We start from the raw sequence: 26,836 nt of genomic DNA on the forward strand, positions 1-26,836 counted from the left end.
TCTGGTGCGCTAATGGAAAGAAATAATTTGGTATATATAGATTTAATATATATATATATATATATATATTAAATCATATGCGATTTATTCACGCGCGGCGTTGTAACAAAATGACATCCTCCCTAGGCAAAATCGACGCTTCGGACGCGCCGGTGCAGTCCGTTTTGTCATCCGGGGTCGCTCGGACGACGTCGTCGACAATCGGGTCGGAAACGCGTCAAAATTCAAATTTCACAAAATATTTCACAAAATTTCAAATTTCAACTCGCGATCGATCGTCTCGAAAGTTTATTCGAGTCTTCGACAGGTAAAGGTGCAAGCAATGTGAATTATAATGGTCGAACATGTCGATTCTCCGAATTGTGAAATTTGTGCGCGCGGGAGTGTGAATTGTGCAGAAGGTCGGCCTAAGGCTCAAAAGGTCCTATAGGGAATCCCTTTTGGGTTTCCTCATGTTGGTTTCACCCTTCTAAGTGCTAGAAGTCGATACCACACACGCGAAACCACAAAAGAGTACAGAAGCGGGTTGAATTTCTAAAACGAGGCGGGTCCCATTTCTAGGGTTCTAAGATAGTCACAGGGAGATCCCTAAGGCTAGATCCTAAATCCTAAGAGGAAGACTATATCTCACCAAAAATTGAGGTCAACAATATCATCCAGAGTTAAAAACATAAATTTCATCCTCCATGCAAAAAATGAGTGAGAAGGTTTTAAAAACCTATTCCAGATAAGATCTCCATTTTGCTGATTGCTACAATAATATAAGATTTTAGCAATGCCTTTAGTAATAGAATGATTGCCAACAAATTTGCATTTTAGCACATCCTTCTTCCTTTTGTCAAAAGGAATTCTCAATACATAATCCTCCATCTCCTTCTGCAACACCTGATTTAATTTGCCCATATACCAACTGTCCTGATTCAAAAAATCAGAAACAATCTGAGTACCGCCCATCATTTCATGATTTACACCACTCAAAGAACCCTTAAGGGTCCAATCATCCCTCCAAAAGTTAACTTTCCCCTCACCAAATTCCCACACAATCATATCGTCAGTTTTCTCTCTTATATTAAGCAATTCCTTCCATATAAGAGAATCACCAATCCTTGGAGTGCAGTCCAAAGGATGTGATAACTTACAATATCTTCTATGCATAAACTTAGCCCAAAGACCATTATTCTCTCTCAACTTAATCCATAGTTTACAGAATTTAATTTCCTTAGATTGCTTAAAGGGGTCTAAAACCCAAGACAAACTTTTTTTAGGTGTACAGAACCTATCCCAATTGGTCTAATGAACAACTTAACCATGCCCAGACTACAGAAAATTATTGAAAATTCTGGCCAACTTTGTTTGCATACTTTTTGTCATCTTTGTGACTTGAAGTTCATAAAGAGGAAGAGAGGTTAAAACAATTTGCAGAAGAGTAATTCTTCCACCAAATGAAAGAAAAGTGTTCTCCCAACTCAGAATATGATTTTTTATCTTATGAATAACATCAGCAAAAATAAGATTTTCCTTTCTAACAGTATAAAGCTAAATGCCCAAGTATTTAATAGGAAGCTTAGTCTCCTTAAAATCAGTATACCTGCTAATCCATTGCTTCCTTTCAGTAGACACCCATTTACTAGTATAGTATTCACATTTAAGCTTATTAAATTGCATGCTCGACACCTTCTCAAAATGCATAAGAATCTTATAAATATATTTAATATTATTTTTACCCATATTGCTTAAAATAAATAGTCATCTGCATAAGCTAAATATGAAATTGGCTCACCTCCTTTAGCTTTATAACTTCCACCATTATGAGTCTCCATGTGATTATTCAACTTTCTAGAGAGATAGTCCATAGCAATAATAAAGTTGGTGAAAGAGGATCACCTTGCTTTAAACTCCTACTAGATTTGAAATGCCCACGACTTCTCCCATTACTAAGAATAAAATAATAATTGTTATCTGAGAGCATCATAACAATAGTGCAGAAATCCTCATTAAAACCCCTCTCTTGAAGCACCTTGATGATAAAGACCCAACTTATGCTATCATAAGCTTTCCTTAAATCCAACTTACTAATTCCATTTCCCCCTCTGCACTGTTATATTCATAATAAGTTCTTGTGCTATCAAAATGTTCTCAATCATATTCCTACTAGTAACAAAAGTTGTTTGCTGAGGACAGATTAACTTATTTAGATGAGGCTTTAGCCTGCCAACAATGATCTTATTAATAATTTTAAAACCACAGTTGTTAAACTAATGGGTCTAAAATCACCCCATTTATGATTAAACTTCTCCCTAGGAATAAGAGTAATAGTAGAACACCTAAAATACTTATGAGGAAGAAACTCTTGAAAAAACAGCTGAATGGCATCCACCATATCCTTCTTAACAATTTCCTAAGATTTAATATAAAAAGCAGAAGTGAAACCATCTAGGCCAACCACCCTATTACAATCATTGGACTTTAATGCTTCAAAAGTATCTCCATCAGATGGATGTGAAGAAAATTCCAGGTAAATAAGACAAACCTGCAATATCAGGAGACAAATCAACTTCAAAATCAGAAAGTTCCACTCCCTTCCTTTAAAAAGCTAACTAAAATAGGTAACAACACTCAAAGCGATATCTTCCTGTGAAATCAACCAATTTCCTGAAACATTCTTAATCTTAAGAATAGTATTAAACTGCCTTCTTTTTTTAATACAAGCATGAAAAAATTTGGTATTTCTATCACCTTCCTCATGACTTAAATACGTTGATTTCTATTTAAGAAAATCCACTTATACTTGAATTGTGTGATTTAGAATATTCTTAGCATCCAATATTTTGGCCACCTCCACAAAACCTTGCTTTAAATCCACCTCTAATTAGTTTACCAACAGTTCAGCATCAACCACATTTTTATTCACATCACCAAAAATATTCCAATTCTAATCTGTCAATTTGTTTGTCATTTTCTTATGTAACATCCATAAAGATATCCACGGGGAGCTCTTTTCAACAATCCAGCTTTTCTTTAACTACTTATAGAAATTTATCATGTTCAACCTAAACATTCACAAAACTGAAATAAGAAACACCAATTTAATGAAATCTTCCACCCGTAATAATAAAGGTGAATGATCTGATCCAGTACGATTCAAATGAGACACTTCAGACACTAGAAAATTATCCATCCATTCTTTACTCAAAAGAATTCTTTCCAGTCTTTCCATTATTCTTCCTCTTTGCCAAGTAAACATATTGCCTGTTGCCTTAGCTTCTTACAAACCTGCATCAATAATATTATTTTTAAAACGTTCCCATCACCATAAAACGAGGAGCTCTTCTCCCCTCTCTTTTCAACAGAAGAAGCAATAACATTAAAATCACGTCCTACTAACCAAGGACAGCCACAGAAGCTTTCACCAAACTCAACTCTTCCCATTAAAGAGATCTGTCCAAAGTTGAACACCCTACATAGACAATAGACATCTGCACAATTTGTTGATTAACATGAATCTCTACATGTAGAAACTGAGGATTATCAACCAATAATCTAACTTTTGTCTCCTCCTTCCGCAGAAACCAGATTTTATAATTACAGATATAAATTACTTTATAAGGTCCCAGTTTCCTAACAATCTTAATGAATATTCTTCAAATGTATCATAGGTTCCAAAATCGCAAAACATCTTAGGTTATGAATCCTGCACAGATTCATTAATCTGTTAGAGACTTGACACTTGGCAATGCCCCTAACATTCCAAATGAGAAACTTAATCATTATAATAGGATCTACTCCTCCTAGTAATCCTAGAGGGAGCCCCATCCTTAACATTTGCTAATATACCAACACTAGATCTTTTAGTGATTTCCAAAACATCATTTGAATTCAGTTGAATTCATATAACTGAATTCTCTACTAAGTCTGCCTTTTTTCATTTTAAAGCCCTGAATTTGCCATTACGCTTCCAATTCCTGCTCTTCTGTAATATTAACCTCTTCAATTGCAACATCAGGATCCTCTTCAATGTCACCTCATTAATTTTAAATTTTGATCCCCATTCTCAATCACATAATGACCATCTGCAACCCCTGATGAAGGATCATTCTCCACTTGCAAACCTAGTAGTTGCCATTCATTATAACCTTGCTCTACCTCATCTTCCCTGAAATAATTCTTAGCCTGCTGCTCCTCTCTAACATTATGCTGAAGATTAACTGCTACATTAAGTTGTGAAATATTTGTTCTTTGTCTTCCTTTCTCTTGCCCACCATTATTTCTTTGCATTCTCAACTCTGGGTGTGCTATAAAACAAGTGAGCAAGTGCAATCACATGACCAAAGATCTTACATTTATTGCAGTATTTAGGCGTGAATTCAGCTTACACTTTATGCCAAGGGCCATTATTTTGAAAACCCAACCAAACCTCCTCAACCATAGGTAATGTAATATCTCTTTCAATTATGATTTTTGCAGCCAAAGGCCTACTAAAATTATGTGCCGCCATATCGACCTTCATAGGCTTCTTAAAGATTACACCCAAAGAATACAATACCTGATGTTAAAATAATGTAATCTTAAACCAAGGAATGTCAGCCAAACCGGTATAATAGGGAGTTCAGTAGCAAGATCGAAATCTGGAGACCAATTTAAGATTTTCATTTGAGAATTCTTCACAAACCAGACCTTATTACCAAACAACCTAGTATAATCCTCCTCTCTATCCAACTTAATAATAATATGATGACCATCCGACGCACCTACCTTCCATTCACCCAATAACTTAAGATTATCAAAGAACTTTCTAATTGAATCCAGCTTCAGATGATTGCAAGTAAATTTCCCAATAAGTCCTAGTTTTGAAGGTTCTTCCCATCTTTTCGTCTCCGATTCAGAGAAGAAAATAGCTGGTTTTCCTCTCTTCCCTCCCTCCTTTTTAAGATAGTCATTATCCATACCTTCTTGATCAAAGCACTCATGAAAATGATTAGGGAAACATGGAGATTTTTCATGAATCCCCTTCTCCCCTCTAAGAACCTTCGGAAAAGATGGATTCGCCGTCAATCCACACCAAAGAAACCAAAAAAAATCTTCAAAACGCACAAAAGAAATTTTAAAAGCACCACAATCACCAAAAACCAGCCATGAGCGATCAAAGCAACAAATTGAAGAGAAACCCGATCAAAATCATGAAGAAACATGCTTGCCAAATTCGAAACATAACAAGAATTCTCTCATTACCACTCCTATCGCCAGAAAAAAAATTATATTTATTGGTGCGAGGGAAATTTATTATGCTAATTTTATTTGATTTCTAATTTTGATATATCATCTTATTTTTATTTGGTGTCTTATGCTACTTTGACTATTTATACTTTGTGTAATTTGCTATATAATATTTTGCGGTCTAAGCAATTTCTTACTTGATATATGTCCAATTTATTACTTCTTTCCATGTTACGACGTTAATATGACTTCATTGGTCAGGATGCTATAATGAGTTTATTATGCTCACCTTCATTTTGGTTTTATGTATTTTTTATTGTGAGGTATATTCCCCACCTTATGTATGAAAAATGCCTCAATACCTAATTGTACATTTGAAATTTTAATAGTGACTTATAATACCATGTATTACACTCACATTTTCTTGAGATTTCCTAGAAATATTTATGCTGTGCTCAAGAGATCTAATTTTATATAAAAAAAAGTACCTTAAATTGTCCTTTTGACTTCTCGTGTCAGATTTTGTATTCAAAAGGTGGTGCACGTTAATAACACGGGTTGCGATAAGGGATTAACTCAAACTTTAGAATAAGTTTCAAAAGTGAACATCAATATAAGGTTGTTTTATACATATAAGATAAAAAATTATACAAAAATAAGAGTAAGGGAAGTAACTAATATTTCATTGCATCAATAGAATTCATAACACTATTACAATAAAAAAGCATAAATAACAGCTAATGTAAAGAAAATGGAAGAAATATTTGCACAAGCAAATCTACTAGAACTTAATAGTAGTACAAGTAGAAGTACAACATAAACTTCAAAATAATGAAAATCTACTATTGAAAGTTTACTTGTTGTGATAGTCCACCATATCCTTTGGTAGAACATGCTACAAGAGCAATTTTATTACAAGTGATTTTGATATCTTAAATTTAGCAACTAACTCATATTTATTAAAATATAAATGATAAGACATTTGAGGCATGCGACATGAGTAATAAAGGAGGCGTGACTTGATGAAGTACTATTGCAATGCATAAGAAAAAGTGTCACATGTCCTTAGATGATTTTTATTATGGAAGGTAAATGTTAAATGGTCATTTGTAAGATAAGTTGTAGCCAATGTAATTCAATTCTAATATTTGTATATGTAATTCAATCAGGTATAAGGATGTCTTTAAAATAGTTCATCATTTATTTATCATTTTATTGTTTATCATTTTATATATCTATGATTGTTTATCATTTCTTCAGTCTGACTAGCCAACATCCACAACAGTTTTACTAACCTATATATCCATTCAAAGGTGCATATTTTAGCTAGTGTTTTATTATCAATATGGTCAATGCCATTTTTATAATATAATATATTTTTCTTGAACTTTCTTTTTTCATTCAACAAAGGTAATGTGCATAAAAATAGATCATGCAATTTAAGGAATTAATTCACTATATAAAAAATTATGGAGCAATAATCATGACAAATTATTTGTGCAATTTTTATGTCAATAAGAGCATTAAAAAGAACTATGATAGGTAGTTTTGGTAAACTATAAATATTTAAAATCCCACTACAAAATATTATTGATAAAGTTATTAACAATGAAGGACGCATTTTTCTCTTAATAAATAAGTCACTCACATCACAACAAGTAATACAAAACTCAAAAATTAATTGAGATTCTACTAGTAATGCCAACTGAAATTAACTTAAAAATCCTACACGCTCATTGAAATTTATGGTTGCATGATATGAGTTCAGCCTAATCAAACTAGGCTAAATAGCATTGTTATACGCTTATATCTTCAGTTATATATGAATTTACTATTTACTCAATCTGTTATCTCAACTCACATCACAAAGTAAAAATTAGATATTCGTACTTCTACATTGTTCTAACTTAATATAAGAAGTAGATAATCAAATCGTTAATTAATAGATTATACTAACTACCTCTATCAACTTGAGTTGAAAAAAAAAAGAAATGATTGAATCCCAATGTTGCAGAAGAGTGAAGGGAGAATGAATCTCATTTTGAAACTAGAAAAGGAATGGATGAAGATTAAGCCCATTTGTCATGGGTGGATTTTTATTGATTGAGGAAAACTTATCACTCGTTCACAAATGAAAATGATGAATAAGAAGTAGATAAGATGGACGCTTCTTTTGTTGGCGGTTGTGAAGGGGAAATCTCAAGGGAGGGAGATAGGAAAGGGTTTGGTGGTTGTGGAGGAAGAAAAAAAAAGGATAAATATGATGCCCTAGTGTTGAGACCTTAAATGGCAAGTCACAAGACTACCATGAGTCGGAGAATCGTGTGGTTTGCAGCTTGATTTGGGGTTGAGGTGGTCGCAAGGCGTGTGAGGTGGGGCTGAGTTTAATTTGCTTGGTGAAGGGGTTGAGTTCACGTAAAGGGAGTAATTTGGTTCGACTGGGTGTAATTTGGGTTATAGCACTTTGAAATTTTCGTATGTGTTGAGCCATGCTCCATCGAGATATTTAGCCTTTGCTAGTTGAAGGGCAGTCCTTTGCTTAAGCTCCTCCTTGTATGGGTCTAACTTTGCAAGATTTTGTTGTGGAGTTTGCTCAACTTCTCTTTTTCATTGTTTGATATATTACTTTATTTCATTCATGTAGGGGATTCTTGATTGGTTACTTTATCCTTTTTCTATTGTGATCCCTATTTAGCAGAAAATTTTACTTCAAAGTGATAAGCTGATGCTACATTTTTAGGAAAGGCCAATCAAAGAGTGATTTGTAGCTAATAGTGCACATTCTATAGAAAAATTCTGAGGAACCAATGGTAAATACTTACTAGTCCCCACAAGTTACAGATAGTCATAATTTTTACAGCTTGCCCAAGAAATCGACAATTTTCCTCGTGGATGGTTTCTGATTATATACATCAATCTTCATTTTTTTAATCATGCAAAAGAAGTACATAGCTTTTAGAATAAATTAGGATTTGATGAACCTCAAAATTATTTATATCATCCTAAGATGACAATGTTGTCGAACACATTCCAAACTAAAGGTAAACTATCAAACTTGAATGTAATAGGAGGATAAATTATTTGAAAATAATATATCCTGTAATGGTAGATTGTCATAGTTTTGTCTAACTTGAAGCTCTTTGCCCACCTCCGCTAATACAATTTTTTATGATATCCTCAATACCGTTTTAGGGTTCCTATATGGTGTTTAAGAAGCGAATTTTGTGGGGAGGTAGTGTTGTAATAGTATGATAAGGGGCATAGGAGCAATCGACGACGTTTGGAAGGAGGTAAGGGGTGAAATCTGTTTTTGGACATCTGACGGAGTTCGCTTGCTGTTCGAATTGAAAACAACGGTCGAAAGACGAAACAACGAAGTATGGGCGGCGTGGAGAATCCATTACATGTTCCTGAGCAAGATACATAGACATCACTTGTAAAATTAGGATACAACACTTTTTAAAGTAGAAATCATAGATTACAATCTCCAAATTACACAAAATCAAGCAAAAGTTTTCAAAACCTAAAAAATAAAGTATATAAATAATTTTTTTTTCTAGAAAGAAATCCTAGTTATAAGAAAATAAATAGGAAACAAGCTAACAACAATCTCTATTGAATATGTCAACCGGATGAGAATTTCTTTGTTTAGCCCTTCAACGATCGCATCTCTCGCTTGGGATTGTCGCATAATTGTGGGATACCTTGAATTCTGAAGTATCGCTGACTTGATACTCCCATGTCATTTTTGTTGCTAATGAGAGGCTTATTCTTCTTCTTTAGAAATTCTCGGAGCCCACTATCTGATGTGCTTTCCCACAAAACATCTAAGGAAATTTGCAAGGTTGTGGTTCACCACTCTGATATGACCATCATTTTGTAGGCGCACTGGTGTTGAACTGAAACTTAGTACCCAACTTAGTCCATAGTCTTTCATAAATAGTTCAAAATTTCTCGTCTCTTTCTGAAGTGATGATATGCTAGACGGCTCTTAGTGGTAGCTACCTAGGAGGTAAACTGCGAGTAGAACATTGGACAGCTCCCTCAGAGAGATTGCCCTTTTTTATATTAGCTACTGGAATTCACTACTTTCTAGGGCAATTAATGCTAATCTTGCCGGTGGTTTTCTCACGGGCTCAGCCTAAATGATTCATCAAATCACTAGCATCTCTCTCTCGTTATTTAGAGATTGGTTCTCCTCTCTGACATCTTCATTCTCTCCCATGCTATTGTCCATTTTTTCAGCGACTCCTTAGCGAAAGAGAGCACTCTCGTATTTGAGCAATCAGACACATTATGCCCAAAGCCATGACACTTAAGGTATTTTCTGGCTGACCTGAATTTGGGAATATTGGTGGCCTCTCCCTTTTCTCCACTCTGAATTGATTTCTCCTTGGGCGGGATTGGTATGGTTGCTCCCATGGGTGCTCTTTTGTTGTCTGATTCGATGGTTGAATCCTATTTGACGAATGGTGCAGATTTGATATTGTTGTGTTGCCACTTTTAGGGCTAAGGTTTAGACATTCTGTAGTGTTTAATAGGGTTGTAATTGTACTATGTTGCCAATATACAATACCAATCCTCCCATATATAGAACAATGGTTTTTCCTCGTGTTCCATTAATTCACACTTAAATTTAAAATGTTTGAATTCTAAGAAAAGACATGACATGCTGCAACTCTCTTTTTAGCTTGGCGCATGTCGTGATTTTGCTTTTTTATGTAATTTTGACATAGGCGCTTCGAATTTTCCCACTATGGAGACACATTATTCTTTAATGAAAATTAGATTTACATTTTTGTCAAGTGGAATGTTCTTGTACTCAAAGACCCATTCCATTGTCTTGGGCCACACTCAATGAACTCTTTTGCATCCATGTGATCGTCAAAATTTGATAAATTCACCTTTACTCTAAAATCCTTTTTTTCTCATATTATTTTCCATGTCAAATCAAAGGGGTATTGGTTCTTTGTAACTGGAAACTTCATGGTGGAGGGGGTTCTTTTCCTCTTTTAGATCCAGTGAGTTTCTGTTGTGGCTGTGGGTGGCCTCTCCAAGTTGTCTTTTCTCAAAGGCGGTAAGCCTTTGTTACAACAGGAAGATTTTTCACTACATATCCTCCTTAGTGTTATCCTCAATACCTCGTTGAGGGTTTCTTTTTGATGGTATGACGTCTTATTCTTTGAATGGTTGTTTTGAAGGAAGAAGAAAATCTGATTAGGGTTAGGGCTAGGTGGGTAATGTAGGGAATAAAATTTTTTCGTGTCAAATGTTGGCCGAGTGCTCAGGGTTTTGATGGTGGTTTTTGGGGTGGCTTTTGTTAGATGTAGAAAAGTTGTCTTTTTTAAATTTAGGGTTTGGATTAATAATTACAGTAAGAACGGTTAGGGTGTTGAGTCGGCCGAAAATTTAGGTTGTGGATTTTAGTTTTAGGCATGTGATTGACAAATGTCTCAAAATTCTTGGAACCCCTACGACATCGTTCTAAGGCTCCTAGAAGGTGTTTAGGAAGCGGAATTTATAGGGAGTTAGTTGCGCATAATAGTACGATAAAGAGTTTATGGTTGGTTGATGGCTTTTGGAAGGGAATAATGTATGAAGTCTGCTTTTAGTCATCAAATTGATGAAGTTCGACTACTGTCCCAACTGAAAAACAAATGTTGATCGACAAAACGACGAAGTATGAACGGCGAGGAAGATTCAACATCTGTTCATGTGCAAGATACATATACATCAATTGTTAAAGGAGGACGATACAACACTCTTTAGAGCATAAATCAGAGATTACTATCGCCAAATTACAAAATACAAGCAAAAGTTTTCAAAACTGAAAAATATATCATATTAATAATCGATTGCTAGAAAGAAACCCTAATTAGAAGGAAAAAAAAGGAAATAAGCTCAAAAAGGCAACAATCCCTGCTGAATTTTTCAACCTGATGAGCTTTTCTCTGTTTATCCCTCCCAGGTTCTTGTTTCCCGCTCGTGACTGTCGCAGGATCGCCCGTTTGCAATATCCCGGATTTCCTGCCATCGGGGTCTCGGAATCCCTCAGTTCTGACCTCCTGTGCCACCCTCATAAGATGTTGACTACTTTTTTGGTTGAAGCTCTTTTGAGTGTGCACATGAAAACTTTTAGCTATCGGAAAGTATTGCAAATTTTTGCTAATAGAGATCAGCTGCATTATAATTGGAAGCACCGAAGCTTTTTCTTAGCATCTGCTATTTTATCTTATTTTTCTGTACCAAGTCACGGCTCAACTGCATGGTAAATTTTGTGAATTGCTAGATTTCTCTGCAGAGTGCTGGACCACATTCACTTTATTTTCTGTTGCTATGCTAGGAAGAAATGTCTTTCATTTTCTTTTTAATACTTTGCATGATGGGAGTTGGTGGATGGTGACTGGCTAAGTTGAAGGGAAAAAGAGTTTTTTTTCAATATTTCTTCCGTGTATATTTGGCATACACACTTATTACGTGTAGTAATATGCTTGATTTCAATTATTTTTTTTCTGTCAATTCTCTCTCTCCACACTCACCTTTTTTTTTAATGAATAAAGTTTGCTTGCAACGCCGGAGTAAGCCTCTTAAACATTAATTCTTCTCAGCATTCCATTCCTTATCAATTGATTCCTCAAGCGAACTTTACATGCCATCCATCAATTAGACGCTTATTTGAATAGCTTGCGTGCTCTACTTTTCAACACTTTTCATACCATTTCCATTGCTTAATGTGGCTTTTCATTTACATTGCAAGGTACACCTTTTGTTTTCATTTTTTATTTCTTTTTTTTTTTTTGGCGGCAGTTTACATTAGCATAGAAGTCCAGAAGATTTTTGTCAGTATAATCATTTTTTTTTGTGCTTTCTTTTAATGATAGTTGAAAATACTAAGCTTGTAACCATCATATAATAGCTATCATATGTGATCCCACCATGTTAAATTGTGAATTGTTTTTCTTCAAGATTTTTAAATTTAAAATGCGTTTTAATTTATAACCAAAATATTTCCTGTCTAGGTCCATCGACAAATCATATAACATGGTTATTATTTAAGTGCAGCAAGCCAAATAGTAGGGAGAATGTTAATTTTATATGATGTTAATGATAATGATGTTGGATTTAGTTTTAGTTGGAAATTTATGAATACTATTTCCAGATGAATTATATCTATTTGTATTATGCTTATGTTTAGGAATAATAATCATCTCTGTAATAGCTAATGTATGGGAAACCATGCTTCGTGACTGTGAACTTGAAAGAATACAGATTCACAACCTGAGCACCTCCTGACAGGATCCATCTACCAAGCCATAGCGATGAACTTTTGGTGGAGCGCTAAATTTATGAAGTGATACCCAAAAATTTTTCACTTATTTCAATTTTTTTGCTTATTTCAGGTGTAAGAATGTAATTTTAATTTAGTTTTGCTTAAGACTAAAATTTAATCTTGTTTTTTCTTTGTTTACAGGTTTGACAAAAGGATTGGCAAGTTTGCGGAAGAGAAGTTCCAGAGAGATGGTATTGATCTTAAAACAGGATTCAGAGTCATAAATGTCTCTGATAAAGAAATAACTATGAGATCCAAGACAACTGGAGAGTTTTCAGAACCTTATGGCATGGTTGTATGGTCTACTGGTATAGGTACCCGACCTCTTATTGCGGACTTCATGAAGCAAATTGGTCAGGTTAGATGATTGAAGGATTTCTTTTGTTTTCTTGAGAACTAATGATTTTTACGTGGTATTATGTTTTTAACCATATGATTTACATCCCTAGGGCAATAGGCGTGTTTTGGCTACTGATGAATGGCTAAGAGTTTGTGGATGTGATGGTATCTATGCAGTTGGCGATTGTGCATCAATCAGTCAAAGGAAAATCATGGTAAGTGTGTTTGATGATGACCTTCCTTGTATTTTTGAACTAAGTGTAATTGATCTATTAAGATTAATATGTTTGTTCTATTCTCTTTGAACATCTAGCATATGCATATTTACTTACTAAGAATATGCAAAATTAGCATACAACAACAACAAGCCTTTATCCCACTAAGCGGGGTCAACTACATGAATCCTTCTCCTCCATTATGTCCTATTGAGTTTCATATTTTCATTTAATTCTAATAAATTAAGATAACTTTTTATACATGCCCAAATCTTTTTAGGTCTACCTCAACCTATCTTATCATAAGTCAAATATAAAACATTTACTCTCCTAACTTGATCATCGGATGACTGACCAAACCATTTATGATGAGTCTCTCTAATCTTCTCTGCCGTTGGAGCTATACCAACCCTTTCACAAATATATTTGTTTTGCATTTTTTCTCTAAATATAAATCCACTATCCACCTAAGCATCCTCATCTCAACAACACTTAACTTAGTTCTATTCTTCTCTTTTAGAGGCCAACATTTTGCGCTATAAATTATTGCAGAACTCACCAACATCTTTTAAAATTTTCTTTTTTAAGTCTAAGAAGTACTTTTCAATCATGCAATAGGCCCCATGCATTCCTCCACTTCAACCATCCAACTTGAATTTTACTAATAACATCCTCATCTATATCACCATCACTTTGAAGAATGGACCTGAGATATCTAAGACGTTCAATTCTTTTAATGACTTGATCACCCATGGTTATAACCCCGCCATTAGATCTACTGCTACTAATATTACATTCCATGAATTCAATTTTATATCTACTTAAACGAAAGCCTTTAAACTCTAAAGTTAACCTTCATAATTCAAATTTTTCCTGGAGTCTTTCTCTAGTCTTATCCATAAGAAGATATCATCAGGGAAGCTTACACCAAGGTACATCCTCCAGTAAATGTCTAGTAAGAAAATCCATAACTAAAGCAAAAAGATATCTGCTTAAATCCAATCCCTGATGTAATCCAATTGAAATAGGAAAATACTTGATCAATCCGCCTTTTGTTTGAACACAAGTAACTGCTTTAGTTTACATATTTTTAATGACTTGAAAATAAGTCATATCAACACTTTTCTTTTCTAAAACACTCCAAAGAATATCTGTTGGAATCTTATCATAAGTTTTTTTTTCTAAATCAACAAAAATTATATGCAGATTATCCTTAACTCTTTGTGCTTGATCAATTCTCTCAATAAATTTATAGTTTCCATAGCAGATTTGTCCGACATAAATACCAATTGATTTTGAGAAATTTTGTATCACGTTTTAACCTATTTCAAATACTCTCCTATAATTTTAATGTATGAAATTAACTTAATTCTTCTATAATTTTCACATTCTTGTGCATCTTCTTTATTCTTAAAAATAGAGATTGATGTACTTTTCCTCCACTCCTCAGTCATTTTTTTTGTTTTAAAATTTTATTAAGAAATTAGTAAGTCAAGAAATTTCAAAATCTCTTAAAGATCTGCACACTTCTATTGGGATAACATTTTTTCTAATGCGAAAGTAAAAGTGAAGTTTAATATTATTAACGACATTAAGATCACTAAAATCAATTGTATTTTCAAAATATCTATTGAAAATTTTATCAAAATATTTCACTACCCATGTTGACTAATCTAAGAATAACATATTTTTCATCATTAATGCACTTTATTTGAACTAAGTCTTTACTTTTTTTTTCTCTTTTTTGACAAGCTTGTATATATATATTTTTGGTTCTTTGATATCTAATCTATTATAAGGATCACTAAAACTAAAAATTTTAGCAAAAATTATTCTTAGACTCCCCCATGAGCCTCTTTATATTTTTTTTTCAATTCTTTAAGTTTTTTACTTTTAAACCAATTTTTATAATAAAATTCTTATATTTATTATTTTCTTGCACATTATTATTTTATCACCAACTATTTTTATTTATAAGTGCTTTTCTTTTTATTCTCCAAAGATATCTTTAACAACTGACTTAATAGTGCTTGTTATTTTATCCCACATGACATTATTTTTTTTATAAACAATTTAAATCTTGCGATCGTGAAGTTTACTTATAAAAATAATTTTATTTGTGTTTTTTAAGTGCTTCCTATCTAATTCTATGATAATATTCCGTTGTATTTTTTATTTTCCAACTCTTTATCTTAAAATCTAAAACTAATAATTGATGTTGAGTGTTTAAATTTTTTTTTTGAAATGACCTTATAATCTTTACAATATCGACATTCTCTTTTTGTTATAATACAATTATTAAGTCATGTTTTATTAAACGTATTCTTTTAAGTAATATATACTGATTTTTTTTTTAAAATAAAGCATAAGTAATAACAAAATTATAAGCTAAAACAGAATTCAATATGACTATCTTTTTCATTAATCACTTCAAAATCATAGCCACTATGAATATTTCTAAAATCTTCTGTCACTCTATCAATATGTCTATTTAAATCTCTTTCAATAAAATTTATTTATTCAACAGGTATTCTTTGTATTAATTCTTCCATTGTCATTTCAAAAATTTTCTTTTGATCTTATATTTAAGCCTACTTGAGGAGCATAAACACCTATAATATTAAGAATCTTAATATCAACAACAATCTTTAAGGCTATAATTTTATCTCCAATTCTATTAAATTTTGTATTATTATCTTTGAAACTCTTATATATAATTATACTTGCACTATTTCTAGTACGATTCATTTCTGAATATGAAAGTTTGAAATCTAACCTATCAAAACTTCTTAGTCTTTTCTTCAACCTATTTAGTTTATTGAATGTATAATATATTTATCTTCCTGTGAATTATAATATCTATTAATTCTATTAATTTACTCGTGAGAAATCCCTAATATTATCAAATTGTGCATTCCTTAGAGTTCACTCAATAGCATTTTATAGGAGTGTCACAATGGGTGGATGACTGGACATTCTGATAGAGACAAGGTTCTTTAGTATGAGAGAATTTCTATTGACCCATATTTGTATGAGATATGGAGAGATATAATCAACGATGCAAAGTTTGTCACTTAGCTAAGACTTAGGGGCAAAGTACATGTTTATACATTCCCCCTCTTTGTTCCAAAGGCCCTTGTTGGATAGTTTGTATCCAGGGTATACCCAGAACCTGTTAAGTGGAGACGGTCCACGAAAACGAAAAAAAAACCGCTCCCGTTATTTTCTCCCGCCTCCCGCCTCCCGCCTCTTATATTTTGCGAACCGCTACTTGAAGCCGCGAACAAGAGGTTAGGGTCTGTTGTGAAGCAGAAGAAGAAAAAGAGCGTAGTGAAAGGTTTCGACTGCTCCTTTGGCTTCCGCATTTTTGTTCAGGAAGAAGAGATAGTAATTTGCAAGGCAAGGATTCTCCCTTTAGTTGATAGGAATTTGGTGAGGTCTTAGATTGGGGGGAAAAAGAAATAGCAGCAGCAGGTTTGATTCTACCATATATATTTTTTCCTTATTTTTCTTCTTCTTCGGTATATCTCGGTGTAGAGAGAGAAGAAGAGAGTGAGAGAGTGAGAAAGTGAGAGACTTTCTCCTGTAATTGTTGTTGTGATCAAACGGTATAAATTCCTCAATTAGTAAAATCCTCTGCAACTCTGTGGATGTAGGCAATTTGCTAAATCACGTAAATCTGTGTGTTCTTTTGGTGAATTTTTCTCGTTCTATTTTTTACTTCGTCGTTGATCGTTTTAAATTTCATATATACCACAACAACTGGTAACAGAGCCAATGACTGTGGATGAAGTGAATGTTTCAGAGATCGAAAAATTCGATGACGCAAATTTTGGTTACTGGAGGACGTAGATAGAGGATTACTTCTATGAGAAGAAGCTCAATCTTCCGTTATTGGGAAAAATACCTGAAAGAATTGATGAGGCTGAATGAAATATGTTGGATAAACAGGTTCTGGGGTTATTTGATTGACCCTATCGAGGCTCGACGACTACCGATCTTATGACAGTCCTGTCAGGTATGTATGAAAAACCATCGGTAAATAACAAAGTATATCTGATTAAGAGGTTATTCAATTTGAAGATGATGGAAGACACGTCTGTTGTACAACACCTGAAAGATTTTAATACTATCACAAATCAATTATCATCAGTGGAAATTGAATTTGATGATGAGATACATGCACTGATCTTGTTGACTTCATTGTCAAATAGCTGTGAAACTATGAAGATGACTGTCATTAATTCTGCAGGTAAATCAAAATTGAAATATGAAGATATTCGTGATTTGATTTTGGCTGAGGTGCGCAGGAAAGATTCTGGCGAGATCTCAAGTTCGAGTTCGGTACTAAATGTTGATTCCAGAGGGAGATCACATGACAGAAACTCAAATAGGGGAAGATCAAAATCAAAGAATAGAAGCAGGAGCAAGTCAATGTTTGGTAAACAAGTAACTTGCTGGAATTGTGACAAAATTAGCCACATAAGGAGGAACTGCAAGAATCCTAAGAAGAAGGAGAATGACAGTGCGAATGTGGTAACTGAAGAATCACAGAATATACTATTGTTGACAGTTCATAATTCTGCTGATGACTGGATACTAGATTCAGGAACTTCTTTCCATACAACTTTCCATCGGGAATTGATGCAGAATTATGTTGCAGGTGACTTTGGGAAAATATATCTTGCAGATGGAGAAGCTCTGAACGTGATAGAAATGAGAGATATAGACATTGCACTTCCAAACAATAACAAATGGACTCCGCAAAAGGTTAGACACATTCCTGAACTGAAGAAGAACCTCATTTCTGTTGGGCAGTTTGATGAGTGTGAACATTCAGTAGTGTTCTCATTCAGTAGTGTTCTCAGAAGTGTTCTCAGATAGCACCTGGAAGGTTACTACAGGAGCATTGATACTGACTCGCGGTAAGAAAACATGTATAATGTATATAACTACTTGTTTAATTAATAATGTTGATACTACTGTTGCAGAGAGCACAACAGAGTTGTGGCATTGCAGACTTGGCCACATGAGTCAGAGATGTATGAAGGAACTTCAGTCCAGAGTTAAGTTACCAGAACTGAAGTCAGTTGATCTCGGCATCTGTGAGAGTTGCATTATGGGAAAACAAAGGAATGTCAGTTTCTTGAAAAGTGGTAGGACGCCAAAGGCAGGAAAACTTGATCTTGTATACACAGATGTGTGGGGACTGTCTCCAATAGCATCTCTTGGAGGCTCTCGTTACTACGTCGTATTCATTGATGATCATAGCAGAAATGTATAGGTTTATTTCTTGAAGTATAAATTTGATGTATTCAGTGTGTTCGAGACTTGGAAGACCATGGTTGAGATAGAGACATGCTTAAAGTTGAAATTTCTGAGGTCTGATAATGATGGTGAGTACATTGATGGTGGGTTTAGGGAGTACTGTGTAGCTCAGGGAATCAGAATGGAGAAGACCACTCCGGGGATACCACAACAAAATGGTGTTGCGGAGCGCATGAACATAACCATTAATGAGCGGGCTAGAAGCATGAGATTGCACGTCGGACTACCACCTACTTTCTAGGCAGAAGCGGTCAACACTGCAGTTTATTTGATCAACAGGGGGTCATCTGCTCCATTAAAGTGTGAATTACCTGAAGAAATATGGAGTGGGAAAGAGGTAAAATTTTATCACCTTAAGACTTTTGATTGTCGTTCTTATATTCTCATTAATTCTGATGCTCGTAATAAACTTGAGGCTAAGTCAAGGAAGTGTTATTTCATTGGCTATGAAGATGAGGATTTTGGATATCGTTTCTGGGATGATCATAGTCGGAAGATCATAAGGAGCAGGAACGTGATTTTCAATGAGAAGGTTATGTACAAGGATAAATTCAGTATAGTTTCTGAAACAACACTGAAGGAATCGGAGTTGGTAAAATTTGATGATTTACCAGAGGTCACAGTGCAGGACAAATATGCTAGTCATGAGGAGAGTGGATCCGGGGCATCTATTCCTATTGTTCTACTGTCAGTTTCAGAGCAATCTACCCCTATAGTTGCAGTTCGTAGGTCAGAAAGGGCTAGACGTTTTCCACAGCGTTATTCTCCAATTTTGAAATACATTCTGCTGACAGATGGTGAAGAACCTCAGAGTTATGAAGAAATCTTGCAAGTTATGAAGAAATCTTAGAGTTATGAAGAAATCTTGCAAGATGAAAATTCGAGCAAGTGGAAGCTTGTCATGAAGGAGATGGATTCTCTGCTAGAAATCAGACTTGGGAGTTAACAGATCTTCCAACTTGGAAGAATGCATTACACAACAAGTGGGTGTACCGGCGTGTATCAGGTGAAGACTGAGCATGATGACAATAAAAGGTACGAGACTAGACTTGTTGTAATAGGTTTTCAGCAGAAACACAATATTGATTATTCTGAGATTTTTTCTCCTGTGGTGAAGCTTACAACCATCAGAAAGATACTGTCAATGGTGGCTACTGAAGATCTCTTCCTTGAGCAGGTTTATTTGAAGACAAGTTTGATGTGAAGACAACATTTCTTCATGGGGATATTGAAGAAGACATCTACATGCACCAACTTGAAGAGTTCGTGATTCAGGGAAAGGAAGAGCAGTTTGCAGATTGAAGAAGAACTTGTATGACCTGAAGCAAGCTCCTAGACAGTGGTACAAGAAATTTGATAATTTCATGCACAGTGCAGGGTACAACAGATGTCAGGCAGATCACTGTTTGTCATGTCAGGTATTTTGATTCTTATATCATCCTACTGTTGTACGTAAATGCTATGCTTATTGTAGGTGCTAGTATTGAAGAGATCAATAATCTGAAGGAGCAGATGTCAAAGCACTTTGCAATGGAGGATTTGGGAGCGACAAAACAAATTCTTGGCATGAGAATTGTCAGAGATAGAGTCAGCGGCATGTTGAGACTCTCTCAGGCTGTGTATGTGAAAAATGTACTTAGCAGGTTCAACATTGATAAGGTCAAACCAGTTGAAACACCCTTGGGAAGTCACTTCAGACACAGCAAGAACCAGTCACCCAAGTCAGAGGAGGAACGAGATCACATGAGTATGGTTCCTTATGCTTCAGTTATTGGTTCACTTATGTATGTTATGGTTTGCACCAGACTGGATATTGCCCATGCAGTGGGAGTTGTAGCAGATACATGAGTAATCCTAAAAAAGAACATTGGGAAGCAGTGAAGTGGATCTTGAGGTACCTAAGAGGCTCTACAGAAACTTGCTTGTGTTTCGCAGGAAAGAGTTCAGAGGTACGGGGCTATGTTGATGCTGATTTAGCTAGAGACATTGATACCAGAAGAAGTACTACATGTTATATTTATACTATTGATTGCACAGCAGTATCATGGGGCTCTAATCTGCAGAAGACAGTTTCGTTGTTTACTACAGAATATGAGTATATAGCAGTGTCAGAGGCTGCAAAGGAAATGATATGACTACAGGGCTTCTTGAAAGAATTAGGCAAGAAGGATCAGATGGACATACTCCATACAGTGATAGTCAGAGCACCATATTCTTTGTCAGGAATCCAACATTTCATTCCAGGATTAAACACATTCAGATCAGGTATCACTTGATACGATCATTGTTGGATGACAGATAATTGTTGCTCGAGAAAGTTTGTGTAAGCCAGAATCCTACTGATATGTTGACAAAGGGTGTTACTATGCAGAAACTGAAGTTGTGTGTAGCTTCAGTTGGTCTTCTGGGGGGAAGACATTGACCTTGAGTTGCAGAGGTAGGGGATATCACGTTTGAAGAAATGAACTACGCCGCCAGTAAAGGATATCAGTTTGAGGAGGAAGAACGTCGTTTTTTTGTGTATCAGTCTCCAAGTGAGAGATTTGTTAAGTGGAAACGGTCCACGAAAACGTAAAAAAAAAAAATTGCTCCTGTTATTTTCTTCCGCCTCCCGCCTCTCATATTTTGCGAACCACTACTTGAAGTCGCGAACAGGAGGTTAGGGTCTTTTGCGAAGCAGAAGAAGAAAAGGAACGTAGCGAAAGGTTTGGATTGCTCCTCCATTTGGCTTCGACATTTTTGTTCAAGAAGAAGAGATAGTAATTTGCAAGGCAAGGGTTCTCCCTTTGGTTGGTAGGAATTCGTTGAGGCCTTAGATTGGGGGGAAAAAGCAATAGCTGCAGGTTTGATTCTCCCATGTATATTTCTTTCTTATTTTTCTTCTTCTTCAATGTATCTCGGTGTAGAGAGAGAAGAAGAGAGAGTGAGAAAGTGAGAGACTTTCTTCTGTAATTGTCGTTGTGATCAAGCGGTGTAAATTCCTCAATTAGTAAAATTCTCTACAACTCCGTGGATGTAGGCAATTTGCCGAACCACGTAAATCTGTGTTCTTTTGGTGTGAATTTTTTTGGTCCTATTTTTTCACTTCGTCGTCGATCGTTTTAAATTTCATATATATCACAACAGAACCATCATTTTAGATAGAGATATGAAATTTCTCAACCACTTTTAGAGATTCTCTGAGATAAATCAGGTACAAAACTTCAGTTTAGTTTAACAACACACTTAGACAGATTGACAAACAAAAATTATAAATTGCAATTTGGGAAAACTCATTATATACTTTGTAGGCAAAAATGTCCATTAATGGAATTTAATTTTTTTCACTGGTTGGGTTTACCTATAATTGCTTCGCTGGTCAGTCCACAGGTCTCAACCCATTTGTTTATATATACGGACGAAATTCTCTCACTCCTTTGGAGTTATTGTCGATACTTCCAGCTACTGAGTTAGCTTGGATGCAGAGATTAAAGTCAGATATTCAAAGTTTACATGAGCAGGTAAGGATATAAATTGTGAAGTAAAACACTTGGTATCAGAAGCAGACTAATAATTCCAAGAAGGTCATACTCTTCAATGAGGGGAATTTAGTGTGGATTAGACTGAAGAAGAGATTTTATGAAGTTTTATTTGGAACATTGATTTCTAGGGCAGATGGACCATTCAAAGTTATCAAGAGGATTAATGACAATGACTAAAATTGATTTGTCAGAAGACTATAATATTTGTGTTATCTTTATCATTCAGAAGTCTCCACGTGAGAAGATGAAGATTCTCCTACCTTGGGAGAGTGACACAGGAGCTGGATTATTTCTGCTTAGGCAAGAATCATGATGGTATTTCCTATCCCAGATGTCTCATTTCAAGATTATTTATTCTTGTAGGGGTGGATTGGCCCTAGTGGGCCTATATTTATGTTTATTTTGAAATGAAATAGAGTTATATGCTGTTTAAGAACCTGGTTTAGGGACTTTTGCTTTAGTTTATGTATTTGGAGTTTGTGTTATTTGATTTGCTTGCCCTAAGGCATGTTATATCCTCTTTCTTTTACAAGTGGTGTGTTTGAAGCTTGTTCAAGATAGGTTGTGGATCTCTCATGGCAGCTGTGCCCATTTGGATCATTATTTTGGGTTCTGTCACTGTTTTCAGCCTGGAAAGGCGCTAAACTTCTTCTACCCCCTTCCAAACTCCATCTATCTCGCATATTCCCTCTCCATTGTTATTCCACTTCCACCTCTTTGTTAAACTTTTAGATCGTTGCAATAGTGTTTTCTTCTCTTCCATTTTCTTAAGCAATAATAAAAAAAAACATGATTTCAGCTATGTAGATGCTTTGAGATGCACAGGATATTGGATAATAGTTTCAGATTCAAAATAAAACATGTCTTGAGATTTTTAGTCTCATGACTACTCATATGTAGCTTTTTAGTCTCAGAGTATCACATTTTTCTAATTTGGTCTCCATATAAAATTGATCCAAAATGTTCTCTTTGAAACTAAATTAAGATCAGTGTATCGAATTTTGATTTGTCTAGCAACCAAAAAACTTACAGAATAAACTTATGACAATCTAGTCTATGAAGTTGATAATAGAAGTATACTATTTCAAATTGACTTTCTTTTTTCATGAAATCAGGAAGATATTGCAGAAATATTTAGGATAGCGGATATAGATAACTCTGGAACTTTAACAGTGAAAGAAATTCAGGATGTTTTAGAAGATATTTGCTTAAGGTATCCCCAAGTGGAACTATATTTGAAGAGCAAGAGAATGAGCAGCATTCTTGAACTTCTAAAGGATTCTAAAGGTGATGCTAAGAAAGAGGCCATAGAAGTGGACATAGAAGAGTTCAGAAAAGCTCTTACTGACGTGGATTCACAAGTAAAGACACTTCCAGCTACAGCACAGGTTGTTTTCTGAATTTGTGGAAATTGACTTATTGCTGTTTCTGAATTTCTTACTGTTTCTAACCTGATCAGTGTTTTCTTCAGGTTGCTGCACAGCAAGGGACCTATCTTGCCAGATGTTTTAATAAAATGAAGGACGCTGAAGAGCATCCTGAAGGTCCTCTGCGCATCAGAGAGGGTGGCCGTCACCAATTCCGCCCTTTTCGGTATATTTTCTGTTTCTTTTCATATTTCTACACCATAATGTCATGTTTCAACTTTTTTGCTTAATTTTTTTGTATTGAACCGGACTACCTGCCAAATAGTGTAAATAAATCTTACAAGCACGAGATCTCAAAGTCGATAATCTTTTTTTGTGTTATATTTTATCAAGCAGGACTATCGTCCTAATAGTGTAAATAAATCTTATAAGCACAAGTTCTCAAACTTGATATTCCTTTATTGTGTTATATTTTCTCTTTCCATGCATCATATTTTTAAACACAAAATTTTCTTAGAAATGCCTTTTTGTTATGGCATATCAAAACATTGAATAATGATGCAATCATGCCTGTGAGGAATCAATTTACTCAATGGATTAACTTTTTTTAGCTTGGAAATCTGCGAAAGTTTCTTTTGCAGAAGAATATTTGGTCGACCATGGGTAGTTATGATAGAGGTACTACCTATCAAGGTGACATGATGACATAAGTATTTCCACAGTTCCATTATTGTTAGGTTATCCATTTTTTTTTGTGTTCTTATCATGTCAGATTATATTGTATCTTGTACAGGCTAAATGATCTTTGTAGGTTTGTTTCTTTTCTTGTTTAGATCCATTATCGAAACGGTTGATAAAGAGGGCATAGAATGGATTTTCATATGATTTTTATTTATTTTGAGGAGGTATAGAATTGAGTTTGCATTTGCGGGCATTGAGAAAAAATGATTTATGTCAAAGTTATTTTAAAATGAAAGTAGATATTTGAGCTTTGACGTATATTAGCAAATTGTGAAACGACTACATGAATTTTTTTTTATAGATACAATATTGATATTATATTATTTTGTATTAATTATGAAGATCCTTACAAAGGATATTCAAAGTAAGCAGTTTTTTTTTTCAAATGTTATAATCCTAATAATTTGTATTTTTATTAAAATTTGAAATAAGTGGAACGTTATAACGATGGACAAAATATTTCTAAGCCAAAGGGATTCATTTTTATTGAACAAAGAGTAAGATATGATACTCACCTTTAGCGGGTGTAATATTAATCATTATTAACCAATATTATCAAAAGATAAAGTGATATTTAAATGTACTAATGTTATTTATCTTTGATATATTATATAAATTGCATACATGATTAAGGACATAACTTCTAAGTTTATGGCTGTGATTAAAATGGACAATTGTTTTACAAGTATTATGTGATAAAACAATATCATGAAGACTTAAAAGTTAAATCTATAAAATTGCAGATAGACGTATTATTTTGTATGGCTTTGACCTCCGAGAGTGCTAGGTAGTATAGTAGTAGTTGATAGCCAAGTGAAGTATGGCAAGAATGAGTATGAAGATAAAAGTGTGGAAAGTTATGAAGGATATAGTAAGGCTTGACTATGTTAGAGATTATAAGAATGTTGTTTATTGAAGATAATGTGATATACACATGTACAAAAGGAGTATAAAATGCACTTATTTGATGGTTTGATAAAATATCATGAGGTTGAGAGATCTTAAGTTAATATGGCTTAGAACTTATTAAAAAAATTATATATTATTTTTTATAGAGCATATAGCACCTAATACAAATAAATAGAAAATGTGGTTTCATAGAGCTTGCCCTTGCTAGTTGGAATACGGCGGTGGCTGCTGCTGATGATGAATTATTTTTTTTTAATTTGTTTTAGAACCCCATATTTAATAGTTGGTCTGTTTTGAATATTAGACGTGTTTGTTTCCATAGAAAATATGTTTGGAGAGGAAAAATTCTCTTGATCTTATTATTCACATGTATGGTACATACATATAGGAAAAATAATTCCTTATAATTTGCAAACTTACCAAATACATCTAATATAAATCATAAAAACAAAATAAATCTAAAATAAAAAATAAAGAAAAAAATACAAAGGGAATAAAACTAATTATGTAGTTTACAAAGTAGTCCCCAATCAATCCTCCATGATTTCTATGGTAGCCGACAAGTCCACCCTAGCATGTAAGTGGAAATCCTTCTCAGTTTTTCACATTCCCCCACAAACTTGGTCATAGATGTTGTAAAGACAAAGCATGATATTGAACTCTGAGAAGTTGTTTAAAGGAAGTGCTTTGGTGAAGATATCATCAATTTGTCCTCATAAACCTTTTTAGAGATAAAGTGCCTATCAACTTTAATATGCTCGGTCTTGTCATGAAGCACAGGATTCTTGGCAATACTAATAGATGCTTAATTGTAATAAATATTTATATAGGCTTATTGGAGGTACACCCCAATTTATTTAACAATTTTTTAATTCAGATCTTTTCACAAATTCCTAAAGAAAGAGCACTATACTCTGATTCAACACTGCTTCTAGAAACCTTAGGTTGCTTCTTATTTTTTCATATAATCAAATTTCCCCATACATAAAAGCAATAACTTATGGTGGACCTTCTGTTTAATAAGTTCCCTAGCCCAACTTACATCAATGTACACTTCTACCTTGGTTTCTTGTTTTCTCAAAAATTATTCCATAATTAGTAGTCTTTTTTAGAAACCTCATAATCTTGTACACTATCTCCAAATGTTCTTCATTTGGGTTATTCATTAGTTGACTTATAATGTTGATCAAATATGCAATATCTGACCTTGTATGTGACATGTATATGTGTTTTTCATTGAATCTTTGATATATTCTCTTATCCATAGAGACATTTTTTTCTTTCTTATTCAACTTCTGGTTGGGATCCATGGGAGTATAATCAAATTTGCATTCATTCATCCGCCTCCTTTAGTAGATCAGATTATTTTCTTTGTGATCTAATGATGCCTCCCTTGAACCTTGCTACCTACATACTTATAAAATATCTAATGGATCTTAGGTCCTTAATCTCAAACTCAGTGGCAAGCATTTTTTTGATATTTTGAGAATCTCTCTTTCACCATTACCAGTCAGAATCATACATCCATAAATACTATCAGTGCACCATTCTTACCTCCCTGTGTGTGTTTTACAAATTGAGTACGATCAACTTGGCCTTGAGAATACCCATTAGATCTTATAGTTTTAGCAAATTGTCAAACCAAGCACTTGGTAATCTCTTAAGCCCATAGAGAGGTGTGGTGAGTTTGCTTATTAGGTGTTTGTTGGAATCATTCTCAAGTTATGGTAGTATCTCCATGTACATTTCTTCTTTCAGATCTCTATTCATAAAGCTATTTTTTGTCAAGTTAATGCAGTCTCCATTCCTTGTTAATTGCTACTGAAAGGAGAACTCTGATAATGTTAAGTTTGGCAATTGGTGCGAAGAAGT

The 26,836-nt window shown here is 34.3% G+C and overlaps 1 protein-coding gene across 2 annotated transcripts in view; it reads left to right on the top strand.

The window, feature by feature from the left end:
• Positions 1–26,836, top strand: part of LOC110032074 (external alternative NAD(P)H-ubiquinone oxidoreductase B3, mitochondrial-like) — a 65,499-nt gene that overhangs the window by 32,458 nt on the left and 6,205 nt on the right. For both annotated transcript variants that reach the window (XM_020735586.1, XM_020735588.1), the window contains exons 5-8: positions 12,686–12,902; positions 12,994–13,098; positions 23,063–23,335; positions 23,419–23,540. In XM_020735586.1, coding sequence (XP_020591245.1) covers positions 12,686–12,902; positions 12,994–13,098; positions 23,063–23,335; positions 23,419–23,540 — 717 coding nt within the window. The remainder of the gene's footprint in view (positions 1–12,685; positions 12,903–12,993; positions 13,099–23,062; positions 23,336–23,418; positions 23,541–26,836) is intronic.

Source organism: Phalaenopsis equestris, unplaced genomic scaffold, assembly GCF_001263595.1.
Source record: "Phalaenopsis equestris unplaced genomic scaffold, ASM126359v1 Scaffold000878, whole genome shotgun sequence".
In the NCBI taxonomy this organism is placed as follows: domain Eukaryota; kingdom Viridiplantae; phylum Streptophyta; class Magnoliopsida; order Asparagales; family Orchidaceae; genus Phalaenopsis; species Phalaenopsis equestris.